The sequence below is a fragment of the Phaenicophaeus curvirostris genome, chromosome 10, assembly GCF_032191515.1.
Source record: "Phaenicophaeus curvirostris isolate KB17595 chromosome 10, BPBGC_Pcur_1.0, whole genome shotgun sequence".
Taxonomy (NCBI): domain Eukaryota; kingdom Metazoa; phylum Chordata; class Aves; order Cuculiformes; family Cuculidae; genus Phaenicophaeus; species Phaenicophaeus curvirostris.
The window spans coordinates 7,682,359-7,704,880 of NC_091401.1; the positions used below are offsets into that span (position 1 = coordinate 7,682,359).

Sequence of the window (22,522 nt, forward strand, 5' to 3'; positions counted from 1 at the left end):
ATGGAATTATAAAATCGTTAACATTGGCAAAGATCTCTAAGATTGTAAAGTCCAACTGCTGTCAACTGGCTGCTCCTATCACTAAATATCCAGTGTGGGAAATTTTTTTGAGACAAGAATGTAGTGATTTCAGTCATCTTTACTGAGCCAAAGAAAAGCTCCCCTGTGGTAATCCTTAAGGTTTTTTTAACTGTAGTTTGGATTCATGAGCTTTGAGTTGGACAGAGTGTATTAAAAATGCTGTTAATATGTTCTTACACACCACAGAAAAGTCCTGTATCTGAAACTTGTGTAAAATTGATGGTTGCTTTGAAGTTAATTGTTTGTTTAGCTTTATTAGCAGTCTGACTGGGGCTGAAACTTCTAGGAATATAAAATGTAATCTGCATCTTTCTCAGGTCTGTCCACACTGACTTTCTGAACTGAATTAGGGCAACAAACCTAGATTTTAGACTGAGGTAGACTGGATTGGGTCAGCACTCCTCAAAGCCACAACCCATTGGAGTGGATTGACCACATTGCTGCCACGTGGCATGTGGCTGTGGTTCTCGGAGCTGTGGCATCTCTGTCTTCTTGGTCTTTTAGCTCCCTCTCAATTATACAGCATAAAAATATTTTCTGTGCTTAGTGGCTGTATTAAAATCAAACATGGTTAAAGCAGGAACTCTTCTTCATAACTGAAACCAGAAGTACTTGCACTTGGGGCAACTCCAGTATCATTTTTCTATGTGATGTAGTTAGCTAACAGAGCATGTGATGTGACAACACAGTTAACTTGGAATTGGCTCAGGCCTCAAGAGCTGTAATTGTGGGCATGTGTCATTGTTTAGGACTACTCCTCAGTTAACTTGAGGAAGCTACTTTGTGAACTGCTTCCCATTTTCAAGATGTTACTGAGGCCCTAGTACAAGTTTTCAGACTCACCTGAATGAAATTTGCATTAAAGATGCAGGACTTCTTGACAGTTAGTTGAGGATCTGGTTAGATAGTGAATAGTGTTTAGTTTTGGGTTTTATTTTTTTTATTGCAGGAGAGTTCAGAGAGGATTGGATCTTCTGTTATATTGAATACTCCTGGATTTGTTGTAGATGCTAGATGGGGTATTTTCACGTTGAAATCTTACCCTTGCTGCTTTTCATAGTGACTTTTTCCCCAGATTGCAACTTCTGTAACACAACATATTTGGAAGTGTTTGAGGCAGAAACATCCATGGATATAAATCTTGCAACCTTGATGTCTTAGCCTGCTTTTTGGACAAGTTATTGAAGAATGTACTACAGCCATGCTTGCTATGGGCTCCTTCTGGAGCTTATGCAAAAGTTTGTCAGTTTCAGAGAGATTTGACCTAGGCTTGTTTTCAAAGGTAGTTAAGTACTTCATTATTTTCAGGTATTTTCCTTTAACCAGATGAAGGGAGGATAAAACATTTTAGTTCATGTCCAGATGATTAGAGTGTTAACTTAGTCATTGTTAGCATGCCTCCTGCCTTATACTTTGTCATCATTTCAGAATGTCCCAGTGTTTGGAAGAACTTCTCATTTTCTTCTTCAAGGAACCTAATATTGAGTGAAACAGTTTCAGTCCCCCTCTGTTTTAAAAAACAACTTATTGTTTTATATGTATGTAATGAAATTTGAAAGCACAGAAAGTTTTGGGGTGGTTGTGCTCATTTTTTTGAAGTGTTTTCCAGGCTCTGTGTATGTGACAGTGCAATGTATTGGATTTTTGGGATTAGGTGCTGCTTTTGGTAGCCTAAAATAGCAAGTAAGACTAGTGTAAGTTGAGTAGCTGCTGGTATGCAGATAAATAATATTGTAGCAAAAGATTATTCTTGTGGTTATTTTATTGGCTGTGTATTCAGTGTTGAATAGATGCACTTTAAAATTTATCAATTATGGTATTATTTTTTTCACAGGGTTACCGTTAAAAGGGGCTATTGACAAGAAAATTTTGTCAATAAATCTGCTGTTAATTCGGGGCTGAGAAAAAAGTTGAAGTGGGGAATAATTGGTATAGTTTCCAAGTTCTGGGGAAGTTTATCTTCTGTCCTGTTCTTGATTCACTGTTTCCTGTATCCGTTCACCTCTGTTCTACCTCTGTTCTCCAGTTCTCCATGTCTGATGGCTGTCTCTTCCCATGCTGCCGTGTAACTGCTTTGCTCCTCATCTTCCTCAACATCCACTTTAGTGTTTGGGCACAGTGTAGGTGAAAGGAAAAATAGGAGAAGAGGATATTTGGTCTTAATCTTAGGGCTGCTTCTATGGTGATCCTAGCAGCAAAGGCAGAACGTCTTGTTCAGCTCTGCAGCTGGAATGCCATGTGCCACCTTGTACATCTGCCAGTCTGTATTTTGAAGGGTGGTGCTTGTTTTGGTGCAGGTGAGATGAATCTTCGAAGAAACTGAACTCTAGCTGCTGTCTAGTAGTCTCCTTGCACAGATGGTTTCCTGAGTTATAACTAGGCCCAATTCGCAACAGTGTTGAGACTGCAGAAGGTGTAGGGCTCACAGTAAAATAATGTCCTTAGCTTCGTATTCTCCCTCCAAATTAAGGGAGGCTCTCGAGCTCTTTTGTAGAGCCTATATAGCAATCTTGTCATATGTGAATATCTTGCCAGACATGCCCTCAGAAAAGCTGAGTTATTATGGCTTGAATTTAAAAGATCAGCCTAAGACAGATGTGTAATAAGGAGAACTCGTGGACCCATTGTAAAAGCATTGCAAATGTAAGTCTGATTTTCAGAAGCCTGTGTTAGAATTTGGCTGCAGGAAATGTAGAGGTGTTACCACTGGTGGCTATGGTAGTATGTGAGGCCAACCTTCCTTGTGTTGACACCAATGTCAGATAATTACCATGGAGCCTGTAAGCTTACTGTTGGTACAAGAAACCAATGCTTGTGCTGTCTCCTTTACGTAGAGCTGTGCACCTGTACGAACATTTGACTTGGAGTGCTGAATAAACTCATCCCCAAAACAGTTAGGTTTTTGTTGAATGCATTTGTCTGGAGAGAAGACTTCTCAGTCCTTTACTGGCACTATTTAGGGGACATACTACAAATAAGACTTAATAACACTTCCTTTGTTCCCAACAGATTTCTCTTGTCACTAAAGACAGTAGTATATATATTTTAAGAAAATAAAAAAAGTACATCGTTATACTGAGTGCTGATTTGTAACTGGGATTGAGATATTTGGAGAGGGTGGACAACTGGGAATTAATATTTTGTTTGGGTGTGGGGTTTTTTTTGTGGTGCTTTTTTCTTTTAGGCTTAGGTTACTAAGTGTCCATGAGGTGGTATTCGATGGAAAAGAGTTTGGACAGAAGAATATTGTTGTGCCAGTTTTTGGCTATGTGATGACAACTTTAAAAATAGCAAGTTTTTCCTGCCTTAGTTCCAAACATAGAGGAGAAGACCCTGTGGGTTTCTGTAGGAAATCTGGGAAGAGGCAATGTGAAGCTGTGGTAAAGGAGTGAGCAGTAAGCAAAGAGGAAAATAGTAACTGTTTGGAAAGTGTAAGTGGATGGGCTGGTAAGGAGCTGAACATGCCTGATTGTAGAAAGCAGCTGTAGGAATAAAAGCAAGCAACTAGATATGAGGTTAGATGAGGATGGTTTCAGTTGAGTACCAGTTAAGGGTAATTCGTGTTACAAGTGGAAAACAGCATCTCCTGGAATGTGAGTTAAGCAAAGACGTGTGTGCAGAAGAGAGGTTTAAAGAGTAGGGCACAGTTATGGAACAAGCGTAAGGGCTGAAGTTGAGTAATTGGATGGTGGAGCTTGCATCACAAGATTTTAGGGAACAGAACACATGTGGCAAGAAAGCTGTGCTGCGATTTGCAACTTTTATTTTCAAGCAGTCTTTATTGTGCATGGCCATAGTTGGCTTATATTTTTAAAGAAGAAAAAAAAACAACCCTCAAACCAACAACCAGCCCTGAAAGGGGCTTTACATGGGTTGTGACGAGGCTGGTTTTCACTTTTCATGGTATGAATGCAAACGTTTATTTCTGCCTGGACATATGCACCACAACACAACCAATGAATGAATACACAAAGTGAATATTTGGCTGACTGGTCATTGGCTTGGTAAGTGGTTATGAAGCCCCTCTTTGTGTTTGTGGTTTCCTGTTGATCACTAATTGTATACTTCTGAAGTCTTGTTTTACTTGTGCTTAATGGATATAGCTTGATATAGCAGGTGAAGTGAACATGCAGGATTGAGACTTCCTTAGAATTAGTAGGAGTTGCTTTGTAACTGAGGAATGAAAGTCTGTAGCGTTAGCAGACTCTTGCCTGTTCTGACATGACTCTACATTTTGTCTTTACATTCATTGTGTCAGGCTGCAAAGAATTTGGCAGATGCCATACATCTCATATTACCATGAACCGAAGAAACATGTTGACCTTCATTTTCCTTTCTAGTAGTTTTAACGCTGAAGTTTTCAGTGCTTCAGGTGCTTTGGCAGGAAGCCCTAAGAAAGAAGGATGTCTTTCCCACCCGCTGCACGATCCCCTAGAATTAGAGAAGTACATAATTTGTAATGGGATGACACCTCTTCCTGAACAGCGTAGAGCTGTTTAAATTCTTAATGGAACTGCTTGTTTCTGAGTTTTCCTATCTTTGTGAAAATCCAGGCATTTGCATGTGCTGTATTTGGATGAGTGAATGCCTGAAGAGGCAGACCAGTGAGAGATGTGAAAGGAATTGCTCACATGCATGGACATTCAACTGAAATTTTGAACTGAAATAAGTCGATTTCTGAAAGCATTCATAAGCTCCTTGATTACTTGCAAGCCTGAGGGAGCATGTTTGCACTGAAAAGTGCTGCTGAGCAAAGCTGGTATTAAAATTTTGTGCTGTAAAGTCTGTATGTTGATGCAGATGTGTCTAGTGGTTTTCTGACTTGCTGACTTTGACGTGGGCTGCAGTTAGCTTGTTCTCCTGTTGAACACCTGCCAGAAAGCAATACCTCGTTGATGTCAGTACAGAATTAACTATATAGTTAGAGCATATAAATCCTGGTCATGCTGCTGTGCAGAAGGTTCTTGACGGGCTGGAGAAATAGATTGGCGGGAACTTCATGGAGCTCCACAAGAAGTGCAAATTCCAGCATCTGGGAAGGAACAATCCCATGTGCCTGCTAGTATATGCTGTGCACCTCCAAGCTGGACTGTAGCATTGCAGGAAAGGGGCTGGGGGTCCTGGTGGACATCAAGTTGAACATGAGCAGGATGTGTGCTCTTGTGGCAAAGACAGTGAACAGGATCCTGAGCTGCATTAGAGAAAGCATTGCCAGCAGGTTGAGGGAGGTGACCCTTCCGCTTGGCATTTGTGAATTTAAAGTTTATTAAAAATAGTAAGCAGAAAACTTGCTAAATTAACTCTTGCTCAGGCACAGAGCTGTTAAATAGATCAAAAGGAAAAATCCTCAAATAAGGATACAATTAAAACAGCATATGCAAATGTAGTAACTTTGTATATTTTATGGTAGTAGTTTACAATTTTTTTTGTAGCATACTGCATGAGCAACAGCTCAGTTATACACGCACAGTGTCCAGTGTGGTGTGTTGTAGTAAATGTGTCAGTGTTCTAGTCTGTGATATGTTAAGATTGTTTGGAATTTCCTGGTGTTTAGTTAAGAAAAAATACTATAACCCACAAGTGGTCAAGATGCTCAAAGCATAAAAATGCAAAGCCTAAACCCAGTTGGTTGCTGTGATCATCCAAAACCTGTTTTTAACTTTTGTTAAAAATTCTTTTAATGAGTAGTTAGTGCCAATGAAATTTTAGTGATTTGCTCTTTTAGTGATTTGTTACAGTAAAGAATCCAGATCAGAAATCTGAAGCACATCATGTAAACAATTGCAGTGTGTTGCTTAATACTGTTAGAAAGCCAAAACACCTTAAAACATGGGCAGGGAAGTATGGAGAATGGGAGACTGGTACAGGAAATCCTTCCTGTGGAGATGTATGGTGTCAATGCATTCTTCCTCCTAACTGCTGTATCTTCTTGAGTTTACTGTTTGCTGATGTACTGTATGGTTTGTTCTTTCATCATTACTTTGCTGTTCCATGTTAAATTTGAGTTTCTTATATATGGTGGGTTTTGTGTGCTGGATGCTTGTTCTTCACTCTCTTATCCTCCAGACTGTTTTTGCCTAATTCTCAAGTCTGGATTTGTTTGTTTAGCTGTTGGTGAGTTGCCTTGAGGCCTCTGTTATCATCCTGTGCCTTTCTTTTCAAGGCCTCTGCTATCATACTATGCTTGTGTTTCTCTATGCTGCTTCTTATTGTGGGGTCCTAGGTAATTCATTCCCTATGGAATATCTACTTGTTATTGATATCCTTTAGTTACAGAAATACACATGTACTTATTTGTGTGTGTTCTGTGTGTACATGTACTTATGTATAGCTGTTACAATTGTGTGATGCATCACCTATTTTTAGAAGTATGCATATATGAAAATACAGCTTACAAATAATATTTAAATAAATTTGCATATAAATGTTGTTCCAGATATATTATATATAAATATATGTAAACATAATAGGTGTTACATCACACAGTTGTCTGAAGCTGAGTAAAAGCCATACAAATTAGATATCACTTTGTCTTTAGATAATTGCTGTTAGAATTGGACAAAGCTCCAGGCAGGCCAAGAGGAGTCCAGGGGCCTGGTTATTTGTTTAACAAGAGTCCTATGGCCTGTTAAAAGCAGTGTCAACATCTTGTTTATGGAGTCACACCATTCTCTTAAGAACATGGGGCTATGGGTATCCCATCTTTGCCCTGCAGAGTTAGTTATCAGAAGATTCATGTGTAAATGGATGCTGAGAATAATACTGCTCAGCTTTATTTTACTCACTGACTATAGTAAAATTGCGTTCTCCTTTCTGCAGGACAGATACGTGTTGAGAGCTTGGCTGAATAATGAGTTTTTTTAGAACATGCACTGGTCTTAAGTTATCCTGATTACAAGTGTACACTTGTACAAGTGTACAAGTAGATAGCAAAAAGCATCTGACGCTCCGCATGCCAGTAGAAATGGTGTCACGTTGCTGGTTGGAATCCTTGTGCTCCCAGACAGATCCTCTAGGCAGAATTGATGTAGGCTCTTGAAGTGCCATCAAATGTAGTTAACTTAGGAGATGTAAGAATTTATTTGCTTCTGCAGTTCTGCTGTTTTTTTTAATTACTATGTTGTGGTTTTTTAGGGAACCTGGAACTCCCTTGTGAAGGTGATTTGTGTTTCAGTTTGTGTTTGGTAGAGAACTCTTCCTTGTTTGCTTGAAGGGTGAGCAGTTTTAGCTTCCAGTGTATCACGTTACTGGTGAGTGAGCCTATTCAAAGAACAAAACTAAAATGAAGGGAGAAGATGAGAGGGGGAAAAAATAATACACCAGCAAGCTGCTTGTAGTTGGTCAACTTCTCCCGTAATGAATATTGAAAAAAAATATTGTATTTGTCACAACTGCTTAACTTTTCACACGGCTAATAAATTAAGAAAAAAAAAATTCTTTTTCATGTCTTAAGAGTCCTCCTTTTCAGAACTGTGAGTCGGTCACTTGTTTTGCATAGAATTTTATTCTTGTTGCCATCAAATACATTGCTGATATGGCTGCGTAATGTGGCTTTACTCGAAAGCTGACATAATCCTAGGATGATTTTCTGAGTTGCCTACCATTCACCATTTTTTGTCACAAAATGGTAACTTTGAGCTCCTGTTTTTTGTCAGTAAGCTCTTATTTTTATATTCCCCCTTTACTTAGAAATGTTCCTCATCTGCTTTTTCCTATACTGTGATGTTAACTGATGTGAATTATTTTTCTGTAACTTAATTTTCTATAACTTAGTTTGAAATTATCTATCTTGGAATTAATAAGGGAGGAATAAGCTAGAACATGAAAAAAGCACATCTAGCTTAGAGAGGGAATCTAACTAAGTGTGACTAAAAAAATGAATATTTTATTACCTGCTTTTTCTCAGAATTGGTAAAATGGTGCAACTTTGAATAAGGCATCCACAGATTAATATGACTTCAGTAGATATTTAAGTGTGTTCTTATGATGAAATGTTTTTGTGAGTGATTCTTAGCAGTAGACTGGAAGAAGGAATCTTTTTAGCTTCTGTTTACTATGGCCTGAGTTTCTGGCTTTAAAAAATGTCCAACACTCATTCCTGGTGGACCTAATGCATTCAGGGTGCATAGACTGCTTGCCTGTACTCGGCAGTACTTCACGTTTGTGTTCTGAATGGTAAAATTTAATTTTTTTTTTTTTTAAAAGCAGATATTATCATACAGACAGCAAGTTCCTAGAAACTTTTTTTGCAGATTTGGATCAAGTTCAGGATAAACAAAGTAATCCTCAAATTAAGTGGTGTGTATATTTCTGACATCTTGGAATAGTAACTCTCTTCATAGAGAAGGGGGAAAGACGTATGGGAAATAACGTGCTTTTTGAAACAAGTCATTCTGCAATATGAATAACTGGCTACCTCCACTGGCAGGGACCTAGAAGAATAGAATGGAGAATCGGTGCCCTAGATTTCTGTTGCAAAACAGTTGCACAAATAACCCCTTCCCATAAATAATGTAGTAATCTTCCTGGCCTGGTTGCTGTGGATTGCAGCTATAGAATCAACTTAAACCACTGCCTATTTTAGTATACAAAGTACTCTCTATTGGGGGGAGGAGAGGAATCTTTACTCAGTGTGCTTGATTGATGTATTAATGTTAGTGCAGCTACAAGACAAATTTGCAACTTAGGGAGCTAATGTGAAAGATGGATTTAAGGGCAATTTGTATCTCTTAGCCTGCTTTGCTCCTGTATATCTAGGTCACTTAACATCTTCTGCAGCCCTCACTGCTCTTCCTTCCAATCAGCAGTGCTAAGAGCAAGTATAACTTTAAAAATTAATGTAAGCAGTTGATAGGAATTTGACTCTTGCTCAGAGAAAAAGATACAAATGGAATTTGAGAATTGCAGTTTTCTGAACTGGTAAAGAGCAGAAGAGCAATGTCTGTGCAAACAACAAAAAAAAAAAAATCTAAGACTAACACCAGCAAGAGTAAGACTTCTTGTATTGGCATGGTGTGTAGCCCTATAAAGGAGTTAGTAATTGTGCCTCCTTTACTGACTATGGATGGCTGCTGAAAGGCTACAGGGTTCTGCAGATTAGAGTCCTTATACATGGCAGGGTCCTATTTGCTTCTTGGGCTGTGTCTGTATGTTTTTCTTCTATGAAGCTGCTGTAGATAAAAACATGAGTTTACAACCCATTTGGCAGATTTTTACTTGGAAGAGACTAAGCTTTACGAGACAGCTTCTTCATTTGTCTGCCCTTTCCTCGGTCTATGCTTTTTCAGATTTATTTATTTATTTTTAAAATGTGACTGTTTATGGCTGTGATTACGGTTGTGGTAGCAAGTTTCATGTCCTTATACTTACACATAAACACCTTTGATGCTTCTTGAGATTGTGTTATTTTTACGGGTGCTCCATTTAGAGGATAGGATGCCAAGTAAACTAATGCAGCCACATTCTTGTTCCCTAGAAGTTTCCAGTTGAATCTCTAGGGTCATAGAAAAAGCTGTTTATTACTTGATAAGTATGACTTAGTATGAAATTTTAACAATGCGAATTCTATTTCTGTTACTTAGACTGAAAAAACAGATGATGCTCAGTCCTGATCAATCTTTTTTCCTAACCTCTTGCAACTTCTTTCTTGCTGATTTCACCAGTATACTTCTGTTTCTGTGGTCATTTATTTAGCACAAAAAAAGACTTTCTAATATTACCCTTGAACAGTAGCTTTCAGATAATGAGATGCTACTAGAGCTGAAATTATTCATGTTATAACTGGAAGCACAGATACCGATGCCTTGCATTATTCCACTACAGTTACTCCATATGCTTCTGCTGTTACTTCACGCTACTGAGGTCAGTGGTAGAAACTCAAAGCGAGTGTGGATTCATAGGCTCTGAGATACGGGACACGGTTCTGTATCCCATGGGGAGGTTCATTTGATTGTGGTCGATAAAGTATTAGGTATAGAATTTGGTTTGAAGGAGGGAGATGATGGTAAAATCAGAATGCTATCGCAGCTGTAAAGCTTAACTTCTCTGGTTTGTTTTTTTTTTTCCCCCACATCTTTAGATATTCAAGAATTTTATGAAGTGACCTTATTGGACAATCCAAAATGTATTGATCACTCTCAGCCATCTGAGCCAATACAGCCTGTGAATACCTGGGATTTCTCCAGCCTTCCAAGCACAACAGTGACATCAGAAACACTGCCAAGCAGCCTTAGCCCAAGTGTAGAGGTATGATATAGCAATCTGTTTTACTTTTCTTGTTGAGAATGTTAGCTCAACATTGTTTTCTGCATTTCTTTAATTTTATAAATTTTTTATTTCCATAGGAAACATTATTAAGATCAATAGTCTTGGAGGATTTATTATTGAAATGTTTAACAGATGTGTGCATTTTGCTTGGTCAAAAATTTATAAACTTGTTTGTCAAATGTGCCATTAAGTGACCATTAAATTGGATTTATGCTCTGAATCTGGAACCTCCCTGACAAGGCTTAGTATGCTGGTACTCACTCATGCTGATGACACTTAAGTCATTACTACTTTAAGAATTTGAGAATTCCGAAGCTGTGTCTTTCTGAAAGTAAACTTTTAAGTCTGTTCATAAGAAATTCTCTGCTACTTATACAGCTGTGTTTTGTAAGGACATTTCTTGGAAAGCTATGTGGATCCAGTTGTGAGAAAACAAAGCAGGGAAATGGATGTGGATGTATGTTTTTTCACTAAATCAAGATCTTTCTGCCCCAGTTGAAGTTGTGGCTTGAATTTTTTTGCATCAGATATGTTATTTGTCTCTGAAGAGGTAAACCTTTTCAAGTGTGTCCTTGATACTGACAGCATTGGGAAGGGTTTGTGAGCTTCTCAGTAATAACTGAAGGAAGTGTCCTGTCAAGTTGTGTTTTTCAGGAGATGGTAATGGAGTTTAGGAAAAACGCTCGGGGAGACCAGTGAAAGGACTAGTGCTGCAACCCACAGGGGAGGTTGGGAGCTTGTGCTAGCCAGCAAGATCAAGTGGTTAGGGTGCCCTACTGAGTAGACTCTATCAGAGGCTGTTCAAAACTGTGTAAGAAAGTCCACTAAGCTGCAGAACATATACAATCATGTGATGAGTGCTAGTGAATTTGCGCAGTTTAAAAATAAAAAGTGCTGTAGTTTTTTTGGAATTTGTCATGTATGATGTGTCAGAAATGCCTTAAAGAAAACTATAGAGGAAATCAAGAGTTGTGCTCTCTCAGAAAGCAGAAAATGCCTAGTAGATGAAAGAACAGCTTTTTTTACCTAGCTGGGGCAAGGGTTATATATTGCCAAGAACAGCCATTAAAGTCTCTTTACGTGAAAAGACTGAGCAGCCTAGGTAAACCTACCATATTTTTTGTGTGGAAGTAATTGAGCACTGAAGGATTAATAGTCTAGTTGAACCCGCGGTATAGGAATGGATTATTTTCCTTTGCATTTTGTTAGTCTTGATTATACACTGGAAAACTTTAAATTCTCTGTCTCTTTGGAATCTTAGTTACCTGAAACTGCATAGAGAAGGCCACTGTCATAAAAAAAAATGAGTTTTCTCTAAGAATTGTCGTCTTTGGAGAAAATGGAGCAATGCCAGGATGTATGAGAAGTAGCATGGAAAACACCATTCTGCTGTTTACTTGTATGTCATCACCTAAGGCTTAGAGCTGTAGAACTTAGCTTTCTGAAGGTATGATGGAAATGGAGTCTCTTAAAAGCAGGAGCAAAATGGACTCTAGACAGTAGGGTAGGCAAGGATAGGCAAAGATTTTGTCTACTGAGGTGTTTTGGAATAAGCTGGTTCTAGTGCATTTTGTGCTTATGTGTGCAGATAACTTAATGAGTCAATTTAAGAGTCATTACCATTTTCCTTAGGGAGGATGGTTGGAATTCAGGAAATTTGTAGACAGGCAGACGCTGTTTTTTAAAAAGCTGTATGTAGGAGCAAGGCAGGAAAGGAAGATTCGGGTTTAACAGGTACAGGAAATGATTCTATGGTCTTTTTGTACCTACTTGGAAGTGATAAAGAAGTTGAATAATAGCTGTCGTAGTTGTTGATAAGTTTTGTCAAACTGCGTTTCTTTCTAAAGTGGTAATAGTTCCTGTGATAGGAAGAAACAGTAAATGTAATAACTTCTGACTTCAGTAAGACTTTTGGCATGGTTTAGCAGGCTATATTGTGAGATAATGTATCAGCTACAGTTTAAGAAATGCATCCTCGTTTGAGTTACTAGTGAAAAATATCCCAATGAAGTTATGAATTAAACTATGGGAGGAGGATGGTGTGTTGCTGCTTCAGAAGTTAAGACTAGAATGAAGCCTCACGGCTTCAATTGAAGTAAATAATGGGCAGGCTCTAGGTTGGCAGTGCTTTGGTTGTACTTCAGCAGCAGCCAGACGAGTTGAATAGTTAAGGAAAGGTTTCTCAGAAAAGAACTGGGTAATTTTTGAATCTGAAGGTGGGTCAATCATATAATGTTAATATATGAAAAGAAATGCTGTATCGACATAAGAGTATGACCTAAAGCTGTTCTGTTCTACTTGGTCTGCATAAGTGTTTACTGGAAATATTGTTAAATTTAAGGTACTATGGCACAAAAAAAGTGGAAGAATAGATGCTTGGAAGATTTTGACAAAGAAGATCAAAAGCTTGAAAAGAAGTGAAGACTGATGGAAAGATTCGGTGCTCCTTAAAATACTTGAGCCCTTAATTGGGAAATAGAATTTTCCTGTGTTTGTAGGCAAATGTAAAAATGGAAGGTAATATTTTGTGCCTATACAAGATGTATTAGACTTACACTATAGTAATTGGCGTAGCAGAAATGTTTTAGATGTTTTCCTGAGCACCAGCATAGCTGTAAATGGGCAATCTCCCCTACTGAAAATATGTAAAGACAGCATAACTGTCTTAAATGGTTTTAAATGATTGATTCTCTTCCTCCCTATCCCAATACACCCTGAAACAGCATAATGGACTTGAGTATTTGTGTTCCTACCAAACCATTTTGTTCTTTTTAAACATAATTTTAATTCCAGAAGCTGGGTTTGTGAAGCAAGTAACTGCTGCTATGAGGTTGTGTGTAACACTTCAACTGTTACATGTATCATGTGCTTCCCCTGTAGCAGAAATCTGCTGAAATCTGACGTGCAGAACAGGGCATACTGTCAAATCCAGGCTTTGTGATTATTCTCACAGCTCCTTTTAGAAACTGGAAAGCTTGTCCTATAATAGTTTATTTGGGTACCAGGAAGTCCACAATAAGAAAGACTAATTTATCAGCTAAAGGATAGTGTTGTCCCCGTATCTTCCTAAGTTTTACTTGAAGATGCACGTGAAGGTATATTTTAATTATGAAGTTGCATCTTTAGTTTTTATTTCTTAAGTGCTAGAGACTGCCATTAATACAGAGACTTGTCATTGGTGCAGTGCCATGGACTACAGGCACATTCTCATGACAACATCACCAGTGCACTGAGAGGAAGAATGGCCTAATCTGGGGAGTCACCATAGACATAGGTGTATGGTCTCAGCTCAGCTGATTGCTAGATAATGCAACTGTTTCTCCAGCGCTGTGTGGTGGTTGTGGTATATAGTGCTACCTAACAGAACAGTGCTGATCACTTTGTTGTTTTTCCAAGAGGCCCAGATTTGAATATTTATGACAAAGCCACCTATTTTCCTTCAGATTTTTTGTCTTCTGTATCATGTCAGACAGTTGTTTGACCTTTAGTGTATGAAGGTCACATCTTACATTTACTGACGGTATTTAAAAGCTTAATTGCATATATCAGTGTTGGTGCTAATTTATGTGAAACAAACCAAACTTTTCTCAGTCTTGTCACCTACAATAGATGCTACCTTGAATTCATTAGTTAGAATACTGCATCCACATTACAGTTGTAAAGGTGGGCAGTTTTAAAGAGTGGTAGTTAAGTATTGATTTTTTTTCCCTAGTATATCTGAATGTCTTAGCTTAGCTTTCAAATGTATATGGAAGCTACCTTGTATTACCAGCCTTAATTCTTTCTTCTTTAATGACTGCTTTTTTAAAATTCACTTATGTACCTGTAAGGCAGTACCTTTCCTTCAATATTTTGAAACGTAATAAAAACTGAGGAGAAATTCCTATGTACTGGCAGTTTGTTCCACATACTTGCTTTATGTAGTACATGGAAGTTAATGTTTTTATCCTGTGCAACTTAAGGCGTGTTGGTTTCAATTATATGCTTCTTTTTTAGGTAATTAGGGGTTTTTTATATTTAGTTTTAATCAACCCCAAGGGCACAATGATTCTGGCACAGCATATGTTCAGTCTAATGATTTATTTTGCTTGCTGAAACTTACTGGAAATTGGAGGGAACTTGAGTTTAGTGTATCTGATTTTGTTCATAGTTAGCTGCTAGGACTGTAGGTGATAAGAATGGGACAGTTTTTTTCTTGCTTGCAAATTGCTAGCCTTGGTCAACCCTGGTTATTTTACATTAATGATGTTTTTTAGCTGTAGTTACTCTAGGCAAATGAGTATTTTTCCAGCTGATACTTTGATGATGTATGCGAGAGCTGCTTGAGAGTGGGAATATAATGCTTCCCTAAAGCGAATAAGGATTGTATTACAAGAACTTTCTACACAGCTGACTTTGGGAATGACTTTTTAGCAATGTGTGCCTGTGTATATACATAGAATAGCGGTATATGAGCTTGGGTTGCCTGAGGACTTTTAATGGGACACAGCCTAGTTATTTTTTTTTCCTTCTTACTTCTGGATCAAAAGAGTGCAGTTTGTAGTCCCCGTAAGTGTCGTATAAGTGAAAGTTAGAGCTACAGGTTGCAATTTTCCTGTTCACAGCTATTTGTTTTCTTTTCCATGCTTTGTATTTCCTGGAAACTTCTTTGACAGTTTCGTTTTTTTTTTTTCTTCTTTAATCTCCAGTACAAAAAAGATCATGAAGCAAAAAAAAAAAAGAAAACAAAAACCCCACAACCAAACAAAAACACCAAACCCGAAAACAAACAACCCCCCGCCAAACCCCAAACAACCACCAGAAAAACCGAAAGAGATTGAACACAGTGATAAGTAGGAATAGTGTGTTAATCCTTTCAGTACTAGGGGCTAGCCAAAAAAAAAAAGATTATGGATGCACTGCGGAAAAGGGCAAGAGGTGCATTAAATACTTACATGCATTAAATAATAAGTTTTATGTGTGCATTGACAAAGCAGCTGACAAACGAAAGCAAACTGTGAGAGAGGGTGTGTACAGGTGGGAGCAGCCCTTGGAGCTGTTTGCTGTGATCTGCAGTGCCATCTGTAGGTGGGACAGTTTCCGTTTGAGAAATACTGTGTGAGACTTCAATCACCGGGAGAAATTTCCTTTGACCAGAGTGCTGTTTTACAAGGGAAACAGTTGCCTTGTGACTTGCTTTATTTATTTATTTACTTTTAAATCTGCAGGATATGTTTTAATATTGTGATCATTTTCATTCAAGTGAAGGAACAACATATGTTAACTTTACCTCATAGATTTAAAAGTAGCCAGGATAATTTCATTTTATACGTTGTAGAAAACTTCACTGAACACTGTCTCGAAAGAAATATTTTCTCTTAGGAGAAGGAATTCTCTTTGGAGAGTCGGACTCTGTGTTGGGCTAACAGATCTGTCTTCAGTGAGTAATGTTTGCTGAAGTACTTTGGTCTGATCTGTTTTCCTCATTTATCTGCATATGCCCATGTGTAGTGTGTTGCATGCAGAGATGCTGTCTGCTTCACTCTCTTCAAAGGCCTTTTGCCAATTTCATTAATAAAGGGACAGGGAAAGAGGAAGTAAAGAAAATATCTGAAATTACAGACATATCAACTCAATTGACATCAAGGCAGGGTGGAAATGAAACTCTTGGAACATCCTGAAATCATAAAATAATTCAGGCTCACCTGTGAGGTGGATCGGATTGCAAAGTGTTTCAACCAGCTGAGCCTTTAAAACTTCCAAGGATGGGAACTGCAAACGTTTCTGGCCAACCTGTCCAGTGCTTGACTATATGAACGTCAAAAATGTTTCTGTACTTCTGGTTGAACTCTGTTTCATTTTATTTGTATTTTTTCATGTCTTTCTCTCTTGAAACATGCACTTGTCTCTTTCTCCTGGGTAGCTAGTTGTAGGTACTGGAAGGCTGCTCTTAGGTTCTACTGATCTTTTTTTCTCAAAGCTAAAACAAACCATGTGCCCTTGTTTAAAGGACAAGTCTTTCAGCCCTCTCACCATCTTGATGGCACTCTGCAGAATCTGTTCCAGGTTATCAGTGACCCAAAATTGAAAGCAGTATTCCAGATGCCTTATTAGAAGTGCAGGGGAATAATAGTTTTGCTTGGTACTATTGACTGTTTCTGCTGATGCAACTCCTGTTAACCTCCTTTGCTATAAAGGCGTACTGCAGGCTCATGTTTGGTTTGCTCAGTATCTGTATAAAGACAAATAATAGTCAATGTGAATTTTTTGAAAAGGGATAGAGGTAAGCTAATCTAATTTTTACCTACAATATGGTAATTGGCTATATTTGCAAAGCAAGCAGTAGTGTCTTGTTAACCCTTGTAACATGTTAATAGTTCTGTGTAACTTCTTAATAAGATGAGCTGGTGTAGTCCAGAATTATGAATTTTGGTTGTGTGGTTTCTAGTGGAATGAAAAAAATCGGTTTAGTCAGTAGTAGTTTGTATTCAAAATTGAATGGTGCATCAAGCAGTTCACTGTGATCTTGGGAAATCTCAGAAAGAAATACCTGCATGTGTAGAATGCAGTATTAAAGCAGCAGGATACTCTAGTTCTGTTTTACTGAATTCTGTTGACTGCAGTATCCTCACCTGACCTTTACAAATGCAGTCAGATTGTACCTGTAGTAATATGCTGTTCCTGGGACAATCCCAGACCTATTGCACTGTCTTCAAGTAGCTTATTAGAGATTTGGTACTGGCTAGCTTGATATGCTGTGTCTGATTGTTGTACTCCCTGTTTCGTACTCATGTTTTATTCTTGTATCTGTATGTATGTATTGCCCATTTCTTATATCAACTTCTTTTCTGATGAAATAATTTCATTTGAGCACCTAGTAGTATATAATCCTGGGTAACTCAAGAGCCTCATTGCTTTCCCTGTGTTAACTTTACAGTGGGGAAATGATTCTTGAAATCCAGGCTGTTTGTATAAATATCAGAATGCAAGTCTTGAACCAAAACTAAAAAAAATCTTGTGATCACTGAATACAAAAGCAAACGAAACTCTCATGCTTAGTTCAGGGTTTGTACACAAGCAATACAGATTTGCTGTCTCTAAAAACTTACCATTCTTGAGTCACAAGTAAATAGAGAACTTATGAAAAATTTTGTGAATTTGGAATCTAATGATTTTTTAATTATTTGTAATTATTACATCTTGCAGCCTGGTTAAAAGGTAGCTAGATAAACAAGATTACAGCATCTCACAATTTGAGTGCTTTCTTTACTAAAGGAGTTAAGGAAATGCAGTGGTGATAGTGCTTTATCTTTAGAGAGTCTTGGAAATGTCTCCTCAAATACAGAGACTGGGCAGCTGGCAAAGATGAGTTGAGCCTCCTTCTCTAGTTACGCCTGTGACAGCTGTGTGTTATGTAGAGTTTATCATAGAATTTGAAATCAAATTAGCATCATAATAACCAAATGCACCTTTAAATTTGTGGATAGATTAAGAAATCATTTATCTGCAAAATCAGTTTTTTCCAAAGCATTGCTTTCATTTGCAAGATTTATTTCAATGTGTGTTTTTATCCATGCATAAATTTTCCATTATTTAGTTATCTGGTGATTTTGTAGATTAGACTCTCTCACAGTGGAAAAAGTATGCTTGTGTGCTTGTGAAAGCACAAAATGTGACTGCTAAACATAACCTGAAAGAATTGGCAGATAATTCCAAGCAAGGAAAAAAACTGCCTTTGCTTTGTATCTCTCGCATGAGATTCACCCTTTGTTTTTTTAATATTAATGTCACAAGTAGTGGTGAATGGAAAATGGAAATGCACTCTTTCTTTTTGGCCAAACTGTATATAATGCACGTGGCCGATGGTTACTGAGATCACTTGGAGCTGACAGGCCAGAAAGGTTTATTTTCAGTAAGCATGAATAACACAAACAGGTTGCAGGGCTTCTCTCAAGTTCAGTAGAGTAATAGTGATTTTAATGGCTAACAGTGCTATGTAGAAGTGTCTTGCTCTTCAGTGCAGAAAAAATGAGGCTTTTTGTGCATTTCATGGTTTTGATTCAAGTTTTTGTATGTCCTTTAATACTGTCCTGTTCCTCCTTAACACAATTTAAAGAAAAAGTTTCTAAGTTATTTTGTTAATTTGTTTCATTGCAGTTGTTTTGGTTTCTTTACATAGTTCTTGGTTAGAAAAAGCTGTTTCCTCTGCGTGCCAACATCTGCCATGTTTGCTCATTCATGGAGTTTTAAAATTTGTCTTGAAGAAGCTATATTATTGTTTCTTATGACAATTCTTAATCTCATGGATGTTTGAGTCTTAGAAATAGGGATTCAAAAAGAGATTAACCACGTGCAGTATTTCCAGTCTGCAGAAACTGCTTTTGGGCTACAAGATTCTCCTGTGCATGTAGTGCTGTCTTTGAGTGTTTGTCTATCTGTGTACTGTACTTATGAAAACATGCATTGGTGTTGGCTACAAAATTTTTGCTCTACCAGTATGTTCTGTGACTGGTGTCAGTCTGTTCTGTGAGAGCATTGTGGTTTGTGCTTAGATGAAGATGGGTTGAGAGAACTATACAGACAGATATCAGGAAGGGCATTTAGTCTGTCGTACTGGTGCGATGATGGGTAAAGGGCTTCAATGTAGCTTGGTTGTACTTAATGTTCTTATTTCGGCAGTGGAGGTGTTATTACTTTTCAAGCATGCTTGTTCTGAGACTTTTTCTCTCTGTGCCCTCTGGGCTGAAGGGTTTACTGTACCAGTTCATGGTAAGCAGTCTGAGCCACAAATCCTCAGCAAATAAATGCCTTTTTCCCACCTCTCTGGATAGGTCTCTTGTGCCCATCTCATAGCCTGCATTGGAAGCCTGAAAGAAATTGTGCTTCCTATGATAAGACCAATGGGCCTTGGGTCTTATTAAAAGGATGATAATGAGTGGAAGGGGGGAAAAAAAACCAATGTGATGATCACACTCAGCTCTGAAAGAGTCCTAAAGAAGGCAAGAGAATAAAAAATTGAGGAAAAAGGTGATTGACTCTGAATGTAAGATAGCTGTAGTCAGGATTAGTCTGGGGAAGCTTAATCTTAAACTACGATGGCTGAGAGAAATTTGAGTGATAAGAAAGTATCATGGATCTTTGCCCTTTGTACAGAGAATGGGGGACAGGCAGAGTTTGTGTGCGCTTTTGGGGCTCCTACTGACTGCATGTCTTGGACTAGTCACTGAAGATGTTTCTGGGCAAGACACTGCCGATGTGCCAAGTTACCTAAAAATGCATTTTTTCAGCTTCCTGTACATTTTTGGATGCTTGCATTTTGTTAATTTTCCTGAGCGTTACAGTTTTCCCAATGGAAGTCTTGAAAATCAAGGATTATTTGTATGTGGGATACTTTATGTGTGTTCAGCCACATGGCAATTTTGGTTTTTTTTCCACTTTTCTGACAAAGAGAGAAGTTGCCTCAGCTTAACTGGTGCTGCTTTTGTCTGCTTTCTGAAGCCAGAACTTTCAGACTGGGTTGAGCCTTATAATCTGAAAGATGCATACTTTTCCTAGTGATGCCTTGTAGCAGTGAAATTTCACCCATGTGTTCATAGAAGTTCTTCGCACACTTCATAGAGAATGTAAAAATGGAAAGTACCTCCGGCTTGCCTTGGGCACACAAAGTAACAATCCTGGTCTTGGTGGTGGAATGGTGTAAGATTTACCTTGAAATTCCATTCAAGATCAGTGGAGTTGTTTTTACTAGCCTACAATCAAGCTTTTCTTCCTTAACGGTTTGGGGTTTTGGGGTGTGGTGTTTTGTTATAAATTGAAGAAGAACTTAGTAATGTCCTCCTTTTCCTCTTTGTCCTGTAAAGGTACCACCTGCCTTCAAAATAAAATGTGTAATTCTAGGAAGAAAAGTTTCCTCATTTCTTACTTTTCTTTTCTGGCCTCCCTCCCACCTCTCTGTATGTATGGCAGAGCCAGGGAATCAAGTGGAGTAAAGTGGAAGAAAAGTTAAAACGGAATAGTGAGAATGCTCTAGACATGTACTTGGTATATTCTAGTGTTGTTTGCTGGTAGAAATGTCATCAGTTTGGTTAGATGTCAGTCTTGGGGTAAAAGCTAAGTGATGTGGACCAGATTTAATAGTTTGAAATTATCTATGGAATTTTCATTGTGTTTGTGGCAAAGGTGTAAGTGGGAGATCTGATAGGACAGGGCAGTGGCAACTAGTTGCTTTCAAAGTCTCTTGTAGGAAATTAATGTAATAAGGTTCTTAGGAATGTATGTAACTGTCAATTTAGAGTTTCATAGTACATGGAAGGTTTTTTGTGCCCAAGTATGACTTTTGCCAGCTGTGCTAATTAGGCTGAGGAAACAATGCCGGCACAAACTTTGCCTTGCCACTGCATTACAGCCTTACAAAAGGAAATGAAATTCTAGGTTAATTCGAGGCTCAAAATAGCGTTTCCCTTGCAATATGCATTACTCTTTCCTTGCCACTTTCTTCTCTCCCTGTTCTACATGGAATATTCCATTCATTACTGCCTAAGAAATCAGTTGTTTTGCAGTCTGCAAATGCTGAAATGACATTAGAGGAGAAATACTTGCTTGCAACCAAAACTATTTTTGAAGAATCGCTTCATCTTAGAAATTGTAACCAGCTAAGAAAAGCTGAATTGAGATTTTTTCTGTAAAATAATTTTGTTTTGCATTTCATCAAATGATTCCCTGTGATGCTCATGTGTTAGGTAATCCTGAAAGAGGAGTATATGGAATAGACTACGAGGAGGTACTTAACTGGTATGGAATAGGATTTGGCATCTTTAGTAGGCTATTTTCAAGGATAAATTTAAATTTTCCAGACATAGATAATCAAAATAGCTTAATAATCTTTCATGAAACTTAAAGCATTTGTATTTTAGCCTGCTTTTTTTTTTCCTCCACGGTGTTTCTACCTCTGAATCTGAAGGGAAACCTGGCACACATTCTACTGTTTTAACTATTAAATAAGTGTGCTCTTTCTTATTCTGTTGAGATGTTGTGTAGCTGTGATTGAAAATAAACCTTTTAAATGTTTGGAAAGATACCTGCTATGCTGAAACGATGGATTGCTTATGCATTGTAACAACAAAGGTAAGACGATAAAGCTTTTGATTAATGCCTGCAGTCTTGGAAGTTCTTGTTGAATCTTTCTTCCAGTTTTTGTCTATCTGTAATAAAAATGTCTTGATGATTTGCTAGAGTTGATTTTTTTTTAACTTGAACTGCACAGATTGTCAACATAAATTCTGTAGTTGTTGCTAAGAACAATCGTGGATGTTAATTCTTTTAAGAGTTATATATACATATTAAAAAATTCAAGTGTAGCAGAGTGATGAAATTTTTTTCCTTGTTCTGCAGCAAGACTCTTAGATAAAAAAATCACTCTCTTTAAATGTTAAAATGGTAGTTTGCTTTTTATTTCTTAGGGAGGAATTCCAAATTATGTTCTACATAACCTTTATCAGGACATGTTTAAAATAATCATCAAAGAGAACAAGATGAGTCTGGCAAGTCCTGTTAGGGATGGATTCATTTCAAAGACGTTTTATTTTGACATATTGCAGCTTTGAGATGAAGACACCCAGGTAGCCTAGTGTTATTAGTTCTGTGCTAGGATAAAGTTTTGTGTACGATTGTTTTGAAAACAGTCCACCTGTAACTGCTAAAAATACATTCTGTTTATGCGTCAAATTTTATTAGTAGTGAAACATTGACTTAGTGCATTTGGTGTCTTGGAAGCTTTGTATTTATCTGCAAGTTTTAAGCTGTTGTTTCATGTTGCTCCCTTTTCCCTAGATGTTCAAGTAACTGTAGATACAGTTTTTTAACAAGCTGCTTTGACATCTAGTGTTCTGGATAATTTAAAACCCTAAAATTTGTTAATATAAGTGTCCTTCTCAAGTAGTATAGTAAAATTAAACATCTTTGGAAATACTATGTGGGCTTAGTGATAGCTTTTGTAAAAGAATAGGTGAGCAAACTTATCAATCTGTTTGACACAGGGAAGCACAGGCTGATTGGAATGGGTAAACTTACCAGCAAAGGAGTTTTCTGGTGTCTGAACTGTCAGGTTTTTTTTTTTGAAAGCAAAACGTACCCTTTTAAGTCACATTTGATTAATAGCATTTATTTGTGGCACTTCTGCTTTACTACTTTCACAATA

At 37.7% G+C, this 22,522-nt stretch overlaps 1 protein-coding gene across 11 annotated transcripts in view; it reads left to right on the plus strand.

The window, feature by feature from the left end:
* DLG1 (discs large MAGUK scaffold protein 1) overlaps positions 1-22,522 on the plus strand; it is a 152,089-nt gene that overhangs the window by 4,278 nt on the left and 125,289 nt on the right. For 10 of the 11 annotated variants that reach the window (XM_069865378.1, XM_069865360.1, XM_069865361.1 and 7 more), the window contains exon 3: positions 10,160-10,326. In XM_069865378.1, coding sequence (XP_069721479.1) covers positions 10,160-10,326 — 167 coding nt within the window. Of the gene's footprint in view, positions 1-10,159; positions 10,327-20,900; positions 21,451-22,522 lie in introns of those variants that run through there. The other variant, XM_069865371.1, reaches the window with a different exon arrangement.